The sequence below is a fragment of the Narcine bancroftii genome, chromosome 1 (assembly GCF_036971445.1).
Source record: "Narcine bancroftii isolate sNarBan1 chromosome 1, sNarBan1.hap1, whole genome shotgun sequence".
NCBI lineage: Eukaryota > Metazoa > Chordata > Chondrichthyes > Torpediniformes > Narcinidae > Narcine > Narcine bancroftii.
In genome coordinates this window covers 433,030,666-433,054,503 of record NC_091469.1, presented here as the reverse complement: position 1 = coordinate 433,054,503, position 23,838 = coordinate 433,030,666, and the positions used below count along the sequence as shown (strand labels likewise).

At 45.8% G+C, this 23,838-nt stretch overlaps 1 protein-coding gene across 1 annotated transcript in view; it reads right to left on the bottom strand.

Moving 5' to 3' along the window:
- The window catches only part of cubn (cubilin (intrinsic factor-cobalamin receptor)), a 362,173-nt gene that overhangs the window by 222,229 nt on the left and 116,106 nt on the right, over positions 1-23,838 (bottom strand). The window contains exons 22-23 of the mRNA XM_069931217.1: positions 22,668-22,842; positions 15,195-15,376 (exon numbers count right to left, since the gene is read on the bottom strand). Of these exons, the coding sequence (XP_069787318.1) occupies positions 15,195-15,376; positions 22,668-22,842 (357 nt within the window). The remainder of the gene's footprint in view (positions 1-15,194; positions 15,377-22,667; positions 22,843-23,838) is intronic.

Genomic DNA, 23,838 nt, shown 5'->3' with positions numbered 1-23,838 from the left:
AAGTCTCTAATGCAGGCTGTATCTTGGTAAATCTCCTTTGCACCCTTTCTAAAGCTCCCACATCCTTTCCATAATGAGGTGACCAGACAAGAACACAATACTCTTAAGTCTGGTCTTACTCGAGATTTATGGAGCTGCAATATTACCTCGTTGCTCTTGAACTCAATCCCTCAATTAATGATGGCCAGTATGCCATACACCTTCTTAACCACTCTATCAACTTGTGCGGCAATCTCTCACTAACATCTTGTATAGTTGTAGCATGGCATCTGAGCTCTGATACCAGTGAAGGCAAACATGCCCAATGCTTTCTTCACTTCCCTATTCAAGTGCATAACCGCTGTCATGGAACTATGTCCATACACTCCTATATCTCTTTGTTCAACACCATTACCCAGGGCCCAACCATTCAAGTGCAAGCTTGAATCTCAGGTAACATTCTTAATGTTTTTCAAAATGACATTGTGGCTGGAGCTGAGGTACTGGTAGCTCTGCCACAGGTGCGATCTCGTGGAGAGTAGGGAGTGGAGGCACAGCGCTCCCCTGCAGGATCTAACCACCCAGGCCGACTGCTTTCTGCCCCATACTGGCTTCATATGGCCTGTTAAAAGAGCCAACAGTCTGGGCACAAGATGGCGGTGCCAGTGATTGGCAGCGGCCACAAAGGGTTACAGACTCTGGGGAAGCAGAGGAGTGGTCCAGGGCACCCACTATTTGAAAGAGAGAAGCAGAGGAGACAACCCATGGGCCAGTGACCACCGCACTGGAATAGCAAGGGGCTGAGGCTGACTCGAGACAAGGACTGCAGGCTGCTGGCTGCTGGCAAATGTGGTCAAAGGACTCACACCAGGCTGCAGAATGCTGGAGACTGGTTCAAGACTGGTTGAAGGGGTACCAGGTTTCTGAACCAGGATATGAGAGGGTGCCAAAGGCATTGATGGCTTTGTGATTGTGTCAGACATTTTAATCTGGAGCTTGGGCTGCTGATGGTTTGGACTGAATGTTGCCTGGCTGCAGAGACTACAGAAGTGCTGGAGGTGAGTCCACGGTCAATCAGTGACTCTGGGGGGACTTTTTTTGCTTCTCTTTTTCTGATTGTAAGGGGCACTGGGCAATTTGCACTGATGGCAAATCTTTGTTTGCCTCACAGTAGACTAAAGGAAATTCCGTGAAATATCACATTTTCTGTTTTATTGCATGATGATACAAGAATCTTAAATCTTAACTGCCCACTGTACCACCAATTTTGATGTCATCCATCAATGTACTAACCATGCTATCTCCATTGACATCCTAATTTGGATGAAAACAACAAAGGACCTTGCACCGAACTCTAAAAATAAGGCTCCACTATCACTCTCTGTCTTCTGACATAAAGCCACTTCCGTATGCCAACTATGCACCATCAATTACCTCAGAAGACTAAGGTTGTGAAACTGATAGGCTTTATTGACTATAGACTAATGCAACAACCAACCTCATCTACTGATCATGGCAGGGTGAATGGGGAACATGCAAAGGGGTTGTGGGTAGGATCGGTCTCAGGAGGCGTGTCCATCCGGCAGTAGCCAATCAGAGTATAACAGTGGTTTACCACATCGGTTCACCCTGGAACTCATGAGATCTGACCTTCAAGACCAGACTACCATGTAAGATCTTGTCAAAGGCCTTGCTAAAGTCCATGTGGACAAAGTCTTGTACCTCATCAACCCTCTTGGTCTACCTTCTCTTCAAAGAGCTCAAATTTTTGAACATGATTTTCCATGAACAAAGCTATGCTGACTCCCCCTTTTATCAGCTCTCGGCTTTCCATTTGTAACTCAATCCCTAACATTTGTGTTAGGGACCCATAAGTTCCTATCAGTAAGAGAGTGCCCACACTCAATTCCCATTGAAATGATGCCTGAATTTTAGCTTATGTGGATCACTGTGACTCAATTTTATGTGAAGTGCTGGTTGGATAGTCAATAGACAAGAACTTGCATGAGCAAATACCATCATAGGGGGAGATGAGAACAAGATTCCCCATATAAAACACAGGAAAATAAAAATATCAAAGCCACTCTTTCACTGTTAAACTTGTCCAAAAACTGTGAATGGTTCTGAGTGGTCTGAATATCCCGAACACGAAAAACAATAAACCAAATGTAATTAATTAAAAACTACACAAATTAACTAAGCTTACCATAGTCTCTCACAGCTATTCCTATAAATAAATATTTTTTTCAGACAATTGTTCCATCTTAAATATTTGGGAATTTCCACAGTTTCATCCCTGCTATACTCTGTGATAAATCCAATGTCAGAGCATGATTGAGAAATGACAGAGTGAAACAGTTAGAGTGCTCAAGATTTCAACATTCATGCATACAAACATGGACTATCAAACTGCCTCTGCTTGCTCTTGCCCCATGGAACTAATTTCATCCTACCTTGATTCCATCTATTCCCCCCCAGTTCAATCCCTCCCCACCTACATCCGCGATACCTCGCACACCCTCCACCTCCTCCAAGACTTCAGATTCCCCAAAACGGACCACCTTATCTTCACGGTGGATGTCTAATCCCTTTACACCTCCATTCCCCACACAGAAGGCCTTAAAGTACTTGGCTTTTTCCTGGACCTCAGACCTGAGCAGTCACCTTCCACCACCATCCTTCTCCACCTGACAAAACTTGTTCTCACCCTTAATTTTTCCTTCAACTCATCCCACTACCTCTAAGTTAAAGGAGCAGCCATGGGTACCTACATGGGTCCCAGCTATGCCTACCTGTTTGTTGGCTTTGTGAAACAAAACATGCCACAAGAACCCCCAACTCTTCCTCCAGTGCATCGACTGCTGCATAGGGGTGGCCTCATAAACCCGCGATGAGCTCGTCAATTTCACACCCAATTTCCACCCTGACCTCAAACTCACCTGGTCTATCACTGATAACACCTCCCTTTTCTGGATCTCTCTGTCTCCATCTCAGGAGACAGACTCTCCACTGTAATTCATGACAAACCCTCTAACTCCCACAACTACCTGGACTAAATGTCCTCACTCCTTTCCCTGCAAGGAATCCATCCCCTTCTCTTTATTTAACCATCTCCGCCACATCTGCTCCCAAGATGAGGTCTTCCAGTCCAGAGCCTCTGAAATGTCTGCCTTCTTCCACAAACATGGCTTCCCCTCCACCACTATTAATTTGGCCCTCACCTGCATCTCCTCCATTCCACGCTCATCTACCCTAGCCCCCCGCCCCAGAAACAATAAACACAGAATTCCCCTCATCCTCACCTGCCACTCCACCAGTCTCCGCATCCAACAAATTATCCACTGGAATTTCCGGCACCTATTACAGGACCCCACCACCAGGCACATTTTTCCTTCTCCTCAGCCTTCCGTAGGGAACTCTCCCTCCGTGACTCCCTCATGCACTCTTCCCTCCCCACCTATGACACCCCCGGCACCTTCCTCCTCCCTTACCACGGTCCAAGATCCTAAACAGAACCTTCAGGTGAAGCAACACTTCACCTGTGTGATAGTAAAGATTCTATCACCAATGTGTATATGTACATATGGTCATGTAGGATGACTGTGATTGGCTGAGAGTGTAGCCACGCCTACTGGCAGGTCTTAAAGGATTGCTCCTAGCCAGACCAGGTCAGCTGGACTGGTCAACCTACTTGTGATATGCTCCAGTCTTTTAGTTAATAAAAGCCTTGGTTTGGATCAACAAGTCTTTGGTTCTTTCGACACGCGCTACAACCTGTACCTCCACAGAACTCATTTACTGCATCCAGTGCACTCCCTGTAGCTTTCTCTACATCGGAGAGACCAGTCGCAGATTAGGAGATTGCTCCGCCCAGCACCTCCTCTCCATCCACAACAAAAGCCAACCATTTCAATTCTGAGTCACACTCTCAAGCTCACATGTCTGTCCATGACCTTTCGCACTACCCCATCCTGACCACCCACAGATTGGAGGAACGACACTTCATTTTTCATCTGGGCACCCTCCAACCCCAGGGCATGAACATTGAGTTTACTACATTCCACTAATCAGCTTGTCTTTTTCTCCCCCTTTAACTAGTCATCCCTGTTCCTACTTCCATTCTCTCTCCACCTAGCCTAAACTCCTCCCCCTCTTCCTGTTTTCCTCCTCCCACCCCAACCTATCATCTCCCACCCTCACCGCCCCCCCTCCCCCTTTTGTTCAGACATTTCTCATGTTTCCCCCACACCTTGATGAAGGGCTCAAGCCCAAAACGTTGGTGATGTATCTTTACCTTTGCTACATAAAGGCACTGTTTGACCTGCTGAGTTTCTCCAGCATTTTTCACTTGGACTACAAAACTTGTGGCAGGGAAATGTTGCCCGCTTCACACCAATCTACTGAAAAATCTGTGCTGTTAATATACCATTTAAGTCTCACCAGAATCTTTTGATTTCTAAGTTTTATAAAGAAAATGATTTGGAGACCCATTGGTCCACTTTCTGTGACATGATACAAACATCTTGTTAATTCTCGCCAGGGGTCTAAAATAATGCACCTGATGTGATGAGGGAATTCCAACCCAACCAGTAAAGGACTTGCACGGTGTGGTGTCAGTGTGTTAGAAGTTCAAATAGAAACATCCACTGCCCCTCATTAACAATCATCTTCCTCAAAAAATTCAATTGTGTATGTGAGACTGGAGCCATGTTATAACTATCCCTAATAACTGTGCTTTTCCAAGTGCAAGTAAATCCTGTTTGAGAGATCTTGCTGATTATCTTTTTGTTTCAGTAGTGGTCTTGTACTCCAGCCATACCCTTCCCACTGCTGACTTTCCTGTGCTTCCTGGATCAGTTCAAGGGACAGATGCCTAACCAAAGCAATGGTGAAAGTGGGCTTCGATGTGCTTGATGCAGATTCCCATCGTTTAAAATAATGACAGACTGACAATGACAATAAAATAATGACAAGCAAATAAAAACTACGTTTCTTTTTATATTTGTCATAATTTTGGATCAATTCCATTTTCTTTTAAATTAATTTAACAGATATGGAATCCAGTGGGTGTCCATGGATACTGCATGTATAATATATTAGATTGCTACAATGGAGGATAGACCTATGAAATTGTAAATCTGCAGCTGGTCCCTTCTAAAATAATTGCCACCAGTTTAATTAATAAATTGGTTGAGATTATTTGGACCTTTGGTGCTTTGGGTGAACTGTTAAGGTTTTCAGTATTGTAGTATGGAGTAACAAAAATGAAAAATATCTGCAAACTTTAAACAAGGTCAATAGACTTGTTAGCTATTGTAAAATATTGAGGTAAATTCAAAGAATGCTTACAGAAACATAAAATATTGGGAGTAATTTCCATATGGAGAAAAATCAAGTTATCAAATGCAGCTTAGATATTATATTAAATAGGATTATTTTAAGTTCCCCAACATGAGAAAGAATAGATGAAAATACATGTGATATAGCTTGGTGGTGTAAGGAATGTAAGGAATCACGCTGCTCTCCATTGCAGGCAAAATCTTCGCTAGGATTCTACTAAATAGAATAATACCTAGTGTCGCCGAGAATATTCTCCCAGAATCACAGTGCGGCTTTCGCGCAAATAGAGGAACTACTGACATGGTCTTTGCCCTCAGACAGCTCCAAGAAAAGTGCAGAGAACAAAACAAAGGACTCTACATCACCTTTGTTGACCTCACCAAAGCCTTCGACACCGTGAGCAGGAAAGGGCTTTGGCAAATACTAGAGCGCATCGGATGCCACCCAAAGTTCCTCAACATGATTATCCAACTGCACGAAAACCAACAAGGTCGGGTCAGATACAGCAATGAGCTCTCTGAACCCTTCTCCATTAACAATGGCGTGAAGCAAGGCTGTGTTCTCGCACCAACCCTCTTTTCAATCTTCTTCAGCATGATGCTGAAACAAGCCATGAAAGACCTCAACAATGAAGACGCTGTTTACATCCAGTACCGCACGGATGGCAGTCTCTTCAATCTGAGGCGCCTGCAAGCTCACACCAAGACACAAGAGAAACTTGTCCGTGAACTACTCTTTGCAGACGATGCCACTTTAGTTGCCCATTAAGAGCCAGCTCTTCTGCGCTTGACGTCCTGTTTTGCGGAAACTGCCAAAATGTTTGGCCTGGAAGTCAGCCTGAAGAAAACTGAGGTCCTCCATCAGCCAGCTCCCCACCATGACTACCAGCCCCCCCACATCTCCATCGGGCACACAAAACTCAAAACGGTCAACCAGTTTACCTATCTCGGCTGCACCATTTCATCAGATGCAAGGATCGACAATGAGATAGACAACAGACTTGCCATGGCAAATGGCGCCTTTGGAAGACTACACAAAAGAGTCTGGAAAAACAACCAACTGAAAAACCTCACAAAGATAAGCGTTTACAGAGCCGTTGTCATACCCACACTCCTGTTCGGCTCCGAATCATGGGCCCTCTACCGGCATCACCTACGGCTCCTAGAACGCTTCCACCAGCGTTGACTCCGCTCCATCCTCAACATCCATTGGAGCGCTTTCATCCCTAACGTCGAAGTACTCGAGATGGCAGAGGTCGACAGCATCGAGTCCACGCTGCTGAAGATCCAGCTGCGCTAGGTGGGTCACGTCTCCAGAATGGAGGACCATCGCCTTCCCAAGATCGTGTTATATGGCGAGCTCTCCACTGGCCACCGTGACAGAGGTGCACCAAAGAAAAGGTACAAGGACTGCCTAAAGAAATCTCTTGGTGCCTGCCACATTGACCACTGCCAGTGGGCTGATATCGCCTCAAACCGTGCATCTTGGCGCCTCACAGTTTGGCGGGCAGCAACCTCCTTTGAAGAAGACCGCAGAGCCCACCTCACTGACAAAAGGCAAAGGAGGAAAAACCCAACACTCAACCCCAACCAACCAATTTTCCCCTGCAGCCGCTGCAACCGTGTCTGCCTGTCCCGCATCGGACTTGTCAGCCACAAACGAGCCTGCAGCTGACGTGGACTTTTACCCCCTCCATAAATCTTTGTCCGCGAAGCCAAGCCAAAGAAAGTAAGGAATGTAATTTAAATCATCGTTGAGCAACAAATAATTATTTGCACATTTCTTCCAGAATTTAAAATGCCTCAAAAAAAACTTTTACACACATCTAGCAGGTCATAGGCCATTTCAGCTCAGGAGTCCGTGCCACCCTATTAACCTACACCCCCAGTACGTTTTGAATGGTGGGAGAAAACCAGAGTGCTTGGGGAAAATCCACACAGGCACAGGGAGAATGTACAAACTCCTTACAGACAGCGTGGGATTCAAACCATAGTTCCAATTGCTGGCAACGTAAAGGCGTTGCACTAGCACTACACCACCCAGGCTGCCCTTTTGATTAATTTTACTGTTATGAATGGATAACTAGAGGAATATGAAAAATGAATGAAAACAAAAAGGCTTCCACAGTTTAATGATTACAGCTCCAGTGAAATTGGTTTGGCAAAGCAGAATAAAATTTACCAAAAATACTCAGCAGCTTGAAGAAATACATTCCCACCTCCCATTTGTAGAAATCTTTAATTAATTTCTAAAAGATAATACTATTTTTGAAACAACTCAAATTTACAGTAAAAAACTTATGAGACTCTTGAGCACTGCAACCAGTTTAAAAAAGGGTGCTTACATTTAACTTTGGAACAAAGTAGGTGTGTAGAGGCCCAACAAGGGGTGACTACAAACTTTATCCTTGAACTAAAATAAAAAACAGATCCCTTTCAACAATTTTGATTTTTGTTCAACACATTATACAAGTTCTTCACTGTGGGGTTTGGCATTTCTAAAGTAACCCACTGACAGAAGGATTACTAATTTCAAAATTACTCAAGGCTGGTTTTCAGTTTGGTAGCTCATCAAGCAAGTCACAAGATAACAGGACAAAGGAACAGACGCGGGCCTGTTCCGTAAAACTACACTAAGCTACTCTACACTAGTTCCAATTTCTGGCCTTTTCCCCATATTCCTTGATGCCCTCACTAATGAGATACTTGTCTATTTCTTGTTTAAATACTCCCAGTCATTGGCAATGGAATTGCCTCACTGGCTATTATCAAGATTAGCCCCCTTTGTACTCAGCCTTTATCTGCAAAGAGAATGCAACATAAAAGAAGTGAACTGTCTTAGGCAATTGTAGAAAAAGGCCTGACAAGACATGATTCATTACATGATTATCTAAAATGTTTTTGTGTTTTAATTTAAGGAAGGATAGATTTGTCTTAGTGCAGTGCAGAGATGATTGAGTCTAGTGTGGTGGCGCACATCCTCATGGCGAACTGGCCCCGCTTGTATTGCCACATGGCGGGGCAGCCAAGGGAAAATGGCATCATCAGAGGTTTCTCTCTGACTCCAGCATCCCTTCCAGCGCGCACCCTGGGCAGCGATTATGATGTCACAATGCACCAGGCGACTGAGCTCCTTAAAGGGGCGTGCTGAATTTGAATAAAAACAGTCGTTAACGACCCTCAACGTGGTGACTGTGTTTCTTCCACTGCTCACACCGCCACAGTGGTGACCCCCGACGAGCCCAGACGTTTTTCTGGACTCAAAACACCATGGATTCAGCAGAGGTTTACTGTCTCCATCAAGCTTCCCCCCCACTTTTGGACCCACCAACCAAGAACATGGTTCAGGCAGGCGGAAGCACAATTTCAACTCTGCAACATCTCCTCAGACGCCACAATGTTCTATCATGTCGTGAGCGCTCTGGACTAAGATACGGCAGCGAGGGTGGACAACATTATCCACTACCCCCCGGCTACGGGCAGATACACTGGCCTCAAAGACCTGCTGCTTGGAACTTTCGGGCTAACTCCCCAGCAACGGGCTTCCAGGCTCCTTCACCTAGATGGGCTTGGGGACCATAGTCCGTTGGCGCTGACTGTCAAAATGCTGGCCCTGGCGGAAGACCACAAGCCTTGTTTTCTCTTCTGCCAGATATTCCTGGAACAGATGCTGGAGGATATCCAGTTGCTCCTCATAGATGGAGACTTCTCGAAACAGAGAAGAGCAGCAGCCCGTGCGAATGCCCTCTGGCGCACAAAGAGGGACAACGAGGCAGCCCTCAACCAGGTAGCACGACCAGGAGCCAGCCGACACTAAGCCGCTCCCAAGACCAAGCCAGAGAAAGGCCAGTCAATCTGGTGTTTCTACCAGCAGCGCTGGGGAGTGCAAGCCTGTAAGTGCTGCCAGCCCTGCGGGTTTCAGGGAAACGACCAGGCCAGCCGCCGTTGATGGCTGCAATGGCTGGCCATACAAACAGCCTCCTTCATGTGACAGACAGATCCACCGGCCGCTGATTTCTGGTGGACACAGGTGCTGAGCTCAGCATCCTTACCCCCACAGCATTAGAGACTCTCACCAGATCTAGAGGTCCAACCCTGCAGGAGGCCAACGGCTCCACCATCAGGATCTACGGCACCTGCAGGGCACAGATCCAGATCGGGATGGAGAAGTTCCACTGAAGATTTGTCCTAGCCTCTGTAGGCACCGCACTGTTAGGGGCCTACTTCCTCAGAGCTCACAGCCTACTGATTGACATGACAAAGGCTGGTCAACACCCGAACATTCCACTCCACTCGACTGGACACAGCAGAAGCCTGCAGGCCCGAAATTGCCACCATAGTAATTGTCAGGGATGTTTGACGAGATCCTTCATGAATTCCCCGCCATCTTAGAGCCACGGTTCAACGCCGCCCTGTCCCAGCATGGGGGTCTTCCACCACATCACCACATCTAGCACGCTAGACCCAGACGGCTGCTGCCCGAGAAGCTCCAGCAGCCAAAGGAGAAGTTCTCCAGGCTCCAGGAACTGGGAATCATCCAGTGCTCAGACAGCCGCTCCATATGGTCCTGAAATCGTCTGAGGGATGGAGACAGTGCGGGGACTACCATCGGTTAAATGATGCAACCACCCCCGACAGGTACCCGGTGCCCCACATACAGGATTTCTCCACCAACCTCCAAAGTACAAGGTCTTTTCCAAAGTGGACCTCATGTGGGGATATCATCAGATCCCAGTGCATCCAGACGACGTGGGTAAGACAGCCATTATCACTCCTTTCAGCCTCTTTGAGTTCCTGCATACGCCCTTCGGTCTAAAGAATACAGCCCAAATGTTCCAGTGCTTCATGGATGCGGTTGAAAAAACCTAGACTTTGTGTTCATTAACCTGGATGATATTCTCATTGCCAGTCGCAACCGCGATGAAGACAAAACCCATCTCTACGCACTCTTTGCCTGGCTGGCGGACTTCGGCCTCTCAGTCAATGTGTCCAAATGCCAGTTCGGCAAGGAGTCCCTCCAGTTACTGGGGCACACCATTTCAGCGGCTGGGGCTGCGCCGGTGCCGGAGAAGGTAGCGGCTGTTCAACGATTCCCCAAACCCTCCACCAGAAAGGCCTCCAAGAGTTCACGGGGATGGTGAACTTTTACCATCATTTCATCCCCGGGGTCGCACGCACCATGCGCCCAATTTTCACGCTCATGGCCACTAAAGAAAAGACTTTATCGTTGTTAGAGGAGGCGGACAGGGCTCTCGCACCCGGCCTGGATTATGTGCAACTGACTCAGGCACAGAGGAACGATGCAGAGACGCAGGCCTTGCGGACCACCATCTCAGGCCTCAAACTCAAGGATGTCTGGGTGCCCAGCAGCCCGGACACATTGCTCTGTGTCGTCTTAACAGGCACACCATGCCTGGTGGTGCCGCTGCACTAAAGTCTGATCCACGACCTCGCTCACCCAGCGGTAAAGACAACCGTGTGGATGGTCGTGGAGCAATATGTGCGGCATGGGCTGAAGAAGGAGGTCCAGCGACACACTCGAGCCCCCATCCAGAATTTCAATCCAGCGGTTCGCAGATTCCAACACATCCACACTGATGTCATCGGGCCCCTACCGGTGTCCAAGGAGGCTTGTTACCTCCTCACAGTGGTGGATTGGCCACAAGGTGGCCAGAGGCCATCCCAATTAAGGAGGCCTCCACGGAGGTGCCAGGACTCTGGTCAGCCAATGGATTGCCCATTTGGGATCCTAGCGCACATGACTAGCAACAGAAGGGTATAGTTCACTTCTGCCCTGTGGACTCAAATTGCAAAGCTCCCGGGGGTCAAGCCCCACCACACCACAGCATACCACCCGCAGTCCAATGAGTTGGTGGAGAAGTTCCACGGGCACCTGAAGACATCGCTATGGCCAAGCTCTCCGGACCAGACTGGGCAGATGAACTACCCTGGGTCCACCTCGGGATTAGGACGACACCCAAGGAGGACCTGCAAGCTTCAGCGGCAGAGATGGTCTATGGTGCACCGCTTTCTCTCCCGGGTGAGTTTTGCGGCCCAGACCTTGACACCATGGCCACCGACAAAAACCTGCTGGCGGACCTACGCAGGTGACTGGCCTCCCAAGCTCCCCCACCCCCGTAATGCCACGGCACCTGACCGTTTCATCTCCCCAAAGACCTTGACTCGGCCCAGTTTGTTTTCGTGTGGAGTGGACCACAAGGTACACCGCTTCAGCGATCGTACGAGGGGCCATACAAAGTCTTTCACTGGTCCAGCAGAACCTTCACCCTGGACGTTGGTGGGAGAGAGGAACTTTTTACTGTGGACAGTCTGAAAGAGGCTCATCTGGACCTATCACAGCCGGTGCAGACGGCCACACCCAAGCGCCGGGGCCGGCCGCGAAAGCAACAGGATGCGTAGCCAGTTCTGGGGGGGGGGTGTTGTGTAGTGGCGCACATTCTCATGGCGAACCGGCCCCACTTGTATTGCCACGTGGTGGGGCAGCCACGGGGAAATGGTGTCGTCAGAGGTTTCTCTCTAACTCCAGCATCCCTTCCAGCGCCCACCATGGGCACCGATTATGATGTCACAATGCACCAGGTGACTGAGCTCATGCTGCCCTTAAAGGGGCATGCTGAATTTGAATAAAAATAGTCGTTAACGATCCTCAATGTGCTGGCTGTGTTTCTTCCACTGCTCACACTGCCACACTAGATTAACAAAAGGTGTACTTTCTGAGGGAATATGAAGGAGGTAGGCAGACTCTCAGAAATATTAAAAAAATGTGGAGTGATTTTATTAATGTTTTATTTTTAATTTTAGACATACAGTAGTAGTATTAGTGGTAGTATTGGTAGTAGGCATGGTGGTTAGCACGACGCCTTTACAGTGCTAGCAATTGGGACTGTGACTGGGGTTCAAATCCCACGCTGGCTGAAAGGACATATGATCTCCTTGAGTCTCCATGGGTTTTCCCTGGGGCCTCCGGTTTCCTCCCACCTTTTGAAATGTTAACTGGATGTAAATTGGGCAGTTTGAGCTCGTGGGCCGAAATAGTCTGTCACTCTGCTGTGTGTCTAATTTTTTGTTAAAAATGAGCCTGTGCCACCCAATTATATTCAATTAACCTACACCTCTGTTATGTTTCGAACAAACAAGGTCCTGGGTTGGGAAGGGGGTGCAGTTACCAGAATAAATATTGAGAGGATATTTATCTTGGGGGAACCTACAGTGAGAGTCATTCAAATAAGAAGGAATTTCTTCCCTTAGAGGGCTGTGTATCTTTTGGAATTCTGAACCGCAGTGTCATGAAAGCTGACTCGTGAGGTATTTTCAGGGCTGAGAGGTTTTTAGACTGGAGGATTAATGGAGGTTGTGATTAAGTAAAAAAGTGGGACTGAGGTCAAGATCAAATTACCCCTGATCTTTTTGAATAACAGAGCCATTTAGCTCTTTTAATGTTATAGTTTCAGGAAGGCACTGGTGTTCAACAGATAATTAAAGCGATGAGGAGGAAACCTGGGTCTTAAAAATGACGGGTGTGGTTGCTAGTGAGCAACTGGTAGGAGATGGAATATCTTAGTGAACAAACATTTAGCTTCCAGTTAATGAAACCTCTATAAACCAATACATTTCTTATTATTCGCAAAATGCTGCACAGATACAAAACAATTATCTGAAAGATACATGGTGTTCATCAGTAGGAGTTAACTGTGCAAAGCTGCAAAATGATCGAGAGATTTTCATTCCTGATCTTGCTTTCTTGTTCCATCTGAATTAGTGATCACAGTGACTTTCATTTGGTGTAGGAAACTGTACATATGGTACGGATATACAATACTTCAAATAATCTAGCCCGCTCATGAGCCCCACCCCCCCCCCCGCCCCCACCCCCAGGCACTCTGTAACTGTACACTGATTCAAAAACAGCAACATTATAGAACGCAGGAAAACTCTTTATCATCCATGTGATCTTTTCAATCTCAAATTCATTTAGCAACATGGTTCTCTGTATGCTGATCATTTTAAGCAACAAAATAATTAACCCTCTTTATGTATTAACAAACAGGACCCTTCTGTGTGAAAAATATTACTTTATGATTGGAGATATCATTAAAACTATGCTGGAAAACAGGCTCAGAGGATATAGCTTCCATAATCATTTCCAGAGGAACTTCCTGTTTTGTGCCCCTATGGGTCTACAATTACATTTAGTCTGGAAAAGTGAAGTGCAGACATTTCCAAATAACAGCCAGATTTTTTTTTAACCTATAAAATGTTGAGTAGAAACTGGCACATTTGAGCCAAAATGAGAAAGGGAAGGAAAAGCAACTAATCATGACGAAATTTACCAAACTCGTTTCAAGCACAGCTCAGAAATATAAAACCATTTACAGAAACAATATAACATCAGATTTAAACTACACTCGATTCAGCCGTTGCAACTTGGTAATCACTTATTTTCCTGACTCATTCTGAAAATTAGCATCAAAACTTTTTCCTAATGTTGTTTATTCAGTGTGAATTTAATGTTATTCATGCTGAGAACTGCTGGCACAACAATTAATATTTTTCTCCAGCTTTTCAACCCTCTACAAAAAGCAATCTCAGATCAGGTATTACACAAAGCAATGTAAGACACAATTCCTTGCTTGGCAGAAACGTTAGCGGGGAGTCTCTGTTTCAGTATTCAGACCTAATGTCAAGAAATGCCATGGGTGATTTTATTGAGCATTAACATGCCAGCCCCAAGGCAGATTATTCCAGTTACTATTGCTTAATGAGAAATAAAGTATATAAAAAAAGGTGAAGACATTCTAAACCCAATCTTCAAGTAATGCAAACTTGCACTAGAAATATCCTAACTGTTGAAATTTTGCTGGAAATCTGTAATAAAAATGCTATAAATGCTCAGCTGGTTAAGTGGTATCTGCGAAGATGGAAAGAGATCTATCACCGAATGAAATTAAACAGCAACGTCTGTAGACACTGTGATGGTCGAGGCTGCCTGCTTTTTTGTTTATACCTTGACAAAACATTTACGCCCCACAGATGCTGAGTGACCAGCTGAATGAAATCTGTTATTGGTAGATTATCAACCTTGAATGTGAGTTCAGATCCTTTATCCTTGAATGCTGCCAATTACACTGGGTGTCTTCACCAATTGGGTCATTATTTAATTATTAAATGGGTGGGTACATGAAAATATCATGGCAATGCAGGAAATTAATAAATTCACACTGGTCTAGCAGTTTGGAATTGAAACAATATTGAAAGAGAGAGAGAGAGAGAGAGAGAGACTTTGAATTTGGTTCTATCGATCATTATTATTCAGTAATGAAACATTAAACTGGGGAAAAATATGTTCCCCACATTTACATCTGTTTTAATAATGAGCATAAACCTTCATCAGAAAATGCTTTCAAGAAATCTCCCATCTCTTGAAACCTATTTGTGACTACACAAGAAACTTACTGCCACAAGTTATTTTCCTATTTCACACCAATTTGCTCATGATTTCCCATTAAGGCCTGAGAGAAAACTTGTCAACTGTACACATAACAAGTGTCAGGTACAAAGGACAATAGGGGAAAATGATTACACTTAGCAAACAAAAATGAATTCAGTGTATTGACATCAGAATCTGTAAAGGATCAGAGACGTTGAGAAGCAAGGCAGGAGAGCTTGGAATTGGATATCCATGAAGGAAAACTCGGAGAAATTTCTTATTTGAAATAGCCCATAAATATTAGATATTTACATATTATCTTGATCTATGATTTTTGAAAGAACAAACCCTGACTTAAACTCTTTTTGAGCTATTTCCAATCTCTCTTTTGAAGAAATTCTGGTCTTGATGACATTTTTTAAACTTACAGCGACATAGTCAGAATCGCATGATTGTCGATGTCCAACATTGAAGTCCAAGAAGTCAAGGAAGACGCTGTAATGCTTATCCACGTTAATGACCCAGGAACAATCCACGTTAATACCATAAGGGCTTGGGTAGTTTGGTGAGTGGATCTCTCCTTCAGAGGCTGTAAAAATTCCACCACACACTGAAAAGGCAAAATAATTGGAAATTGATTAGAAACATTATATGATGGGTAAATGCTAAAATACAACATTCCAGAATTTTTTGGGGTAAAGAAGGTTAAACAACATTCCAGAATTTTTTTGGGAGGGTGTTGGAGAAACAGCTACTAAAGAAGGCTAAACCAAACTTGCTTTTCAAATTATTCTCTGAAAAAATTATTGAGTTTATCAATAGTGATCAACTGTATCACAAACTCAGAATAAAGGGGCATCCCTTCTGAGGAAGAATTTCTTTAGACAGAGGGTGATGAATCTGTGGGCCATTGCCAAAGATGGCTGTGCAGTCATGTAATAGGGTGTATTTAAAGTCAGGGTTGATTGGCTCTTCATTAGTAAGGGTGTCAAAAGTTATGAAGAGAATGCTAGAGTTGAGAGGAAAAATATATCAGCAATGATTTGAATGAGGGAGCAGACTCAATAGGTCCAATGGCCTAAATCTACTCCTAGGTCTTTACATCAATGGCATCAAATAAATAATGTGTAAAATTGCTGGCATATTGTTGGGCACTATCAGCTGCCCCAATAATTGCAATGACAAAGACTTGAGCGGAACAATAGGCTTTATCGCAATGAAGACTTGAGCTGGCCTGAAACCAAATGAGGGAACTGCAGGGAAGGGAAAGGTGGTCCGACCTTTATGGCCTGGATCCCAGGGGAGGAGTCCAGGTAAGAGTGTCGTCAGGGGGTAGGCCAGCCCGAGACAATTGGCATATACAATCCATATAATTACATTCACCCCCTCTTTTTAAACAGAAACCCCCCCCCCTTCTTACATGAGAGGGATGGAAGAGAAAGTATAAGAAAAAAAAATCTGCTAAAGATTTTGCCACACCGGTGACTTCCTCCTTCTGTGGGACTGCCGGAGGGCAGGCTTGTCCGAGCTCTGCTGTTTGGGAGGGGAAGCAGTCCCAGGGGGACAGGGGAGGGAGCAATTTGGGTTGAGATAATGTTTGAGGGATCCCAGGAGGAAGGGGGATCTGATGCCTCCTGGAGAAGAGAGCTGGGTGGCTCGACCTCCAGTATTGCGTTCCCACGTGGGGTGGTCTGCTCCGTGGGATGGGCTGTGGCCGGCAGGGTGGCTTCAGGATCCCCAGTCCTTGCCATGTCTTGGATAGGCAGAGTGTCCTCGTGGCCATCGGGGTACCTCACGAACGCATATCGCGGGTTGACGTGTATGAAGTGTACCACTTCCACCAGTGGATCCGTCTTATGGCCCATCACATGTCTCTGTAGCAGGACTGGCCCTGGGGTTGCCAACTAAGGAGGAATGGAGGCACCATTTACCAATCTCCTAGGGAAAGCAAACGAACATTCATGCGGGGTGGTGTTAGTCACGGTGCACAGGAGCGATCAGATGGCATGAAGCGCTTCGGGCAAAACGTCCTGCCAGCGGGACACCGGCATGTTTTTGGACCTAAGGGCCAGGAGCACCACCTTCCAGACAGTGGTGCTCTCTCTTTCCACCTGGCTATTATTCCTGGGGTTATAGCTGGTGGTCTTCCTGGTGGCTATGCTTCTGGCCAGGAAGTAGTGCTGCAGTTCCTCACTCATGAACGAGGTCCCCCAATCTCTGTGGATGTACTTGGGGAAAACCCGAACAGGGTGAAGATACTGCACAGCGCGTTGATGACCGTTGCAGAGGTCATAACCAGTCAGGGAATAGCAAAGGGGAACCTGGAGAACTCATCCACCACCGTCAGGAAGTAGGCATTTCTATTTGTAGTGGGTAGGGGGCCCTTGAAATTGACACCGAGTCGTTCAAAATGGTGCGTGGCCTTGATGAGGTGTGCCTTCTCAGGCCGGTAGAACTGGGTTTACTTTCAGCACAGATCTGGCAGCATCTGGTCGTGGACTGGACGTCCTCAACAGAGAATGGAAGGTTCCGAGTCTTAATGAAGTGGTATAACCTTGTGACTCTGGGGTGGCATAAATATTGGTGGAGGGTCTGGAGATGGTCAAGATGCATGCTGGCACACGTCCCCCAGGATAGGGCATCTGGGGGATCATTGAATTTACCTGGTCGGTACAAGATGTCATAATTATAGGTGGAAAGCTCAATCCTCCACCTAAGAATCTTGTCATTCTTGATTTTACCCTGCTACTGGCCTGCTTGCCTGGTTAAGAGTGGCGGCCAGTGCGAAATTGGAGGCATCGCTCTCCACCTGAAATGGGATGGACTTGTCCACGGCATGCATCATGGCCTTTGCAATGTCTCCTCGGATCTGGAAGAATGCAGCTTGGGCTTCCGCTGACAATGGAAAAGTTGTGGACATTCAGGGGTGGGCTTTATTGGCATAATTGGGCACCCATTGTGCATAATAGGAAAACAGCCCTAGGCACCTTTTCAGCACTTTTAGGGTGTTTGGGACTGGGAGCTCCATAAAGGGTCGCATGCAGTCGGGGTCTGGGGCTATGACACCATGTAACACGACACAACCAATAAGGGCCAGACAGTCTGTGTTGAACACACACTTGTCCTTATTGTACGCCAAGTTGAGAGATTTGACCGTACGCAAGAATTAGCGAGGTTTGCTTCGTGGTCCCGATGGTTGTGGCTGCACATGGTGACATTGTCGAGATATGGGAACGTTGCTGTCAGTTTGTGCTCCTCCACCTTCTGATCCATGACCCTCTGAAAAGCAGAGACACCGTTTGCAACACCATAAGACACCCACAGGAAGTGAAAAAGTCTGCCATCGGCCTCAAAACCCATGTAGAGCCGGTTGCTTGAGCAAAGGGGGAGTTGATGATAGGCTAACTTGAGGTCAATGGTCGAGAAGACTCTGTATTTTGTGACCTTATTAACCAAGTTGGCTATCCGGGGTATACATCAAACTAGGTGAAGCGGTTGATGGTTTGGCTATAGTTAATCACCATCCAGGGCGGCCGCCCCTCTGACCCACGCCATTCAGGGGCTGAAGCTAGGGGCTATGATCCCCTCGGCCAAGAGTCGCTGTATCTTGGCCCGGATGAACGCCATATCCTCCATGCTATAGCACCTACTCTTGGTGGCGACCGGTTTACAGTCCGGAATGAGGTTTGCAAATAGTGACAGAGGGGCCACCCGCAGGGTGGTGAGGCTGAAGGACGGAGCACAAAGCTTGATTGGGGTGGGGGGGTCCCCGTAAGCTATGGGTTATAAATGGTGAGTGGAGGTTGGGCCCCCCAAACGCCATCACCACATTCCTAAACTGACTCTGGAAGTTGAGGCCCAGGAGGATCGGCGCACAGAGCTGGGTATAACACACACACCAACCCCCCCCCCCACCATCAGCAACACCACACAGTACCCCCAGATACAAGTCCGCTGGTCTTTCGCCGCCATCAACACAGACCCGGTCATCAGCCTATGGGCCACCTTGGGGTGGATAAAACTTTCAGTACTGCCACTGTCGAAGAGGCAGTTTGATTTGTGCCATTTCACCTCGATCTGCATCATGGAGTTCGTGATCGGTTGAGGGCTGGCTTGGTCCAAGGTGATCGATGCCACGATAAGCGCATCATTTTCATCGTCGGTGTGGAGGCTCAATGCCCAAGATGGCAGCCTCCATGTTGACCACGCTGCCAACGCCGATGAAGAAGGCAGAAGTGACATCGTTGGGGGTGGAAGTGATGTTGCTGGTGAGGGTTGCTGCTGTGCAAAGGTCGGCGGCGGGAGCAGTAAAATGGCGCTTGCCTTACCGCACATGCGGCCGGCACCGGAAGCTCCTCAGCCATACATGCCACGCTGCTCTGAGATGGGGCTCTGGAACTGCAGACACGTTGATAGTGGCCCTTTTTTCCACAGCCCAAGCAGGTAGCTCCTTTCGCGGGACAGAGACATCACGGATGTCTTGCCTGCCCGCAGAAGTTGCACCTCGATGATCCCAGTGCTATTGCAGCCGCAGTCAGGTCGGCTGTCCCCGATGCCGACTCCCAGGATGGCGGCCTTCGTGGTAGCGCGTACTGGGTAGGCCTGCTTCTGCCCACGATCGACTCCATGTGGCGCTGGGCCAAGTCTAAGTCTCTGGCTAGATGGATCGCCCATTTCAGCGAGGGTTGATCCTCCTCGACAAGACATTGTCGGATATAATCCAACCTCAAACCCGACACGCAAGCGTTCTGGAGCAGGTCTTTCACGCACTGGGCCCCCTGCACCGAAACCATGGGGTTCCCCAAACAGTCTTTTCCCAGTGTGATCAGGGCTCAAATGAACTCTTCCACTGATTCACCAGATTGCTGCTTTCTGGGGCCAGGAAGTAACGGGAGTAGAACTCGTTAATCTTGGGCTTGTATAGTGCCCGTAATTCAGCCATCGCCTCTGTGTAGGTCGTGCAGCTTCTGATGGTCTGGAAAGCTCTCTGGCAGACTCTTGCCTGTAGGACCTTTAGCCTCTTTTCGTCCGAATTGACCACTCCAGCAACGGCCTCCAAGAAGTTGTTAAAGCAGTTGACCCATTGCTCGAAGAGCTCCAATGCAGCCAGGACCTGGGGATCCACTTCTAGCCAATCGGGGCATAGCAACTTCTCCATTATCGGAGATGTTAAAATTTCTGTGCAATAAATTGTTGGGCACTTGAGGGGAACGATAGGCTTTATTTCACAGAAGACTTAAGCTGGCCCTGATCCAAACTAGGGAAGTGCAGGGAAGGGAAAGGTGGCCGGACCTTTATGGCCTGGGTCCCGGGGAGGAGTTCGGGTAAGAGTTTCATCAGGGGGCAGGCCAGACCGAGCCAATTAGCATATACAATCCATACCATTACACATATCCTTTTCAAAAATAGCAAGACAAAACTAGCCCAGCTAAATACTACACAATTAATTTACTTTTACTTTAACTTTTTGGTAAAGTCCAAACTATTACACCGGCACCACCTACGGCTCCTAGAACGCTTCCACCAGCGTTGTCTCCGCTCCATCCTCAACATCCATTGGAGCGCTCACACCCCTAACGTCGAGGTACTCGAGATGGCAGAGGTCGACAGCATCGAGTCCACGCTGCTGAAGATCCAGCTGCGCTGGATGGGTCACGTCTCCAGAATGGAGGACCATCGCCTTCCCAAGATCGTATTATATGGCGAGCTCTCCACTGGCCACCGTGACAGAGGTGCACCAAAGAAAAGGTACAAGGACTGCCTAAAGAAATCTCTTGGTGCCTGCCACATTGACCACCGCCAGTGGGCTGATAACGCCTCAAACCGTGCATCTTGGCGCCTCACAGTTTGGCGGGCAGCAGCCTCCTTTGAAGAAGACCGCAGAGCCCACCTCACTGACAAAAGGCAAAGGAGGAAAAACCCAACACCCAAACCCAACCAACCAATTTTCCCTTGCAACCGCTGCAATCGTGTCTGCCTGTCCCGCATCGGACTGGTCAGCCACAAACGAGCCTGCAGCTGACGTGGACTTTTTTACCCCCTCCATAAATCTTCGTCCGCGAAGCCAAGCCAAAGAAAGAACTTTTTGGTAAAGTCCAAACTATTACATGACTCTCTCCGATAACCTGCCCACTGTGACGTCCATTTTAGGGTCCACCAGAACTTCAGAGGTCAGCACAAACTGTCCAAATGTGGGTAAGGAGCTGAATTCCAGAGGTGAAAGGCAAGTGACTTCCCATGGCATCAAAACAGCATGGCACAGAATATGACAACTAAGAGAAGTTAATGGGCATCAAATGGGAAGCATTTCAGTGGTTGAACAGAAGTTAATGGGCATCAAATGGGAAGCATTTCAGTGGTTGGCATTACACTTCATATAAAGATGTTTATGGTTGCTGGAAATCAATCATCAAAATATCACCTCAGGAGTTTCTCAGAGCAGTGTCCTGCTCCAATCATCTTCAGATGCATGAGCACTGACATTTATTTTTTGTTAGACTCGCTTGAAAGGTTTTGACTGGAAATGTTATTTCACCCCCTCATGCTGCTTGACCTGCTGAGTTTCTCCATCAGATGTTTTTTGTTGCCTCAGTTCCTGACATCTGCAGTCTCATGTATCTACAAGGGTAGGATATTTGGTGACAATAGGATTAATTTCATTTCCACTCACATTGTTTCAGCAAAATTAAGCATTTGATGTTTGTGGGCAACTCACACTGGACAATATTCAGGCATGGGTTGGTATGTGCCAGGTTACACTGACACCAGAAAGAGAGGGTCAATAATCATCCACAACAAGGGAGAACTTGATCAATTGCCATTGATAACATTGCACAATAATTTTTTTTTCCAAAAAAGGTTTGCTTCCTGAAAAAAAAATTGGGGATTGACAAATAACTTCAAGCTGAACACAATAATAATTTCAGATTTGCTGTAGGAGATTGGAGAAAAATTAAATTCACTTTTATTGAATTTATCATGTTTAATCACAAAATGATGCTGACACATTGTGTTGGTTCAACTGATGTAAAAATGTTTTGTCGCTGATTTTCATTTGTACTCAGCATCTGATGCCTCTCATGTCAATGTCCAACAATAGTTAGCCACCATTGATGAATTCCAGTTCCCCTGATATGGCTTTTCCTTAAGTGTATACTCACCACAAATATAACAGAATGTATTACAGCTGTTGCGACATTGACAGGACATTTCTGCTGCATTGAATTTTCATGAAAATAAATGTTATTGTTAAGTACACTCACTATGTTATTGGCTGAAGAACATGTGTTCAATACAATGCACAGCATCTGTATATGTGAGCTGCTTTTATAGCCTGTTTGCATCTATACAAACTCAGCAAGCCCATGCCTCAGATAACATTTGCATAGCACCTGCTCTGAGTACATTCCCAGAAATGCTTGGACTGACCAAAACAGTTTGCTTTGTGGACAATACACAAATGGACTTAAAATACAACAGGAAATCACACAAATAAGTTACATCTAAAAAACAGTACATAATAGGAAGATCATTAGGCGATTTTCTTGATCGGCAGGCCAAACTCCATAAAATACACCCAAAACTGTTCAGGAAGCAAAATCTTCATGTCCAGTGTAATCAAAAGTATTATTATCATCGAGTACCCCATCATCAATGTGTTGTAACAATGTGTTCCAAAATGATGTGACATTTCTTTCTTCCTGAAAATGTCTTGTGCATAAGTCGAGCTCAACTCTAGATTTACACTATTAAGACAAACTCAAACAGAGAAACAATCACTGTGCCAACACCATGTTTGTGGTATGAACAAAATTTTACCGTTACTCAACAATTATTAGTAAATTGTTCCAAATGAGTAAATGGCACTTGAAAGTTCTTTCATCCTCCTTATTCCAACTTACCTCCTGCCCTCTGTCGCCAGGTGGCATTGAAACCCCTTCCAAAGCCATTTAAACTCGTCTTAAATCGAACAGTGATGTAATTTCCTGTGCTGGAGATTACCAGAGAGTTGTTTGCTGGGTGGGTGCTGCACAGTTGGGCCAACTGTACTGAAGCAATATCTGGACCATCATGCACCTGAATGACACAAGAGGTGCAATTGGGAAATTCTTAATGACAGATGCAACTCCTGTCTGAGAGTAAAGAATAAAATGCTGGAAGAACTTAACAGGTTAAGTAGCATCTGAAAAGGAAGATATGCAATTTTGATATATTTTTGTTCCAAGTCCCTGCATGAGGACTCTTCCAGCATTTGATATTTTTATTCCAGATTTCAGCATTTCCAATATATTTTGCCCTCATCTCCTGTCTAATAGTTACTGAACAAGGAAATTGATACAAAATAAAGCTAGTTTCTATTCGTAAAACAAATATACAATAAACAAGATTTTGCAGTATGCAGTTAATTTTCATTACTTCTTGGCAACTCTTGATTCTAGACTGATGATCTACATGTGCATCCATTCAATGGGGTGAAATGAAGAGATTTGGTGTTTAAATGAATGAATAGTATTTAAAGCTTAGGCCCAGTGATATGCGCATAATGCCTGTGGATTTAGTCTGGCTGCTATTCCTTTCTGCTTTATTAGTTCCATTTATTTTAATGTTAAAGTCAGCATTCCAAACTTCTGAGCAATACTTAAGCCTATTTTGTAGGCCTGGCAACTGATAGAGGAAAAAATACTTTGAGTACAAATGTAGTTGTGTTCCTATCATGGAAAACTAAAGCACAAAAGGAAAAAAAAATCTCTGAATCCATAAAGTACAAAGCACAGCAAGGTGCTGGCATTGAAGGAAATAAATAAAAACTAAACTCACATTGCAGAAATCCTGCTGTAAATAAAATAATATTAAAAAATCCACAAGATTACAAATGTGAAATAAAACAAGAAAATATTGGAGCTACATGGTAATACATTTAAAATGAATATCAGAAACATAAAGGTATGTTTTTCAATATTTGATTATAGCGTCCAATCTCAGTAATTTCCTACACCAACATGCTCTGATCGTAACTCATATGCATGCAGCATTTGTCTCAGATCTCACAGAATCTTCCTGAATACACTTAGT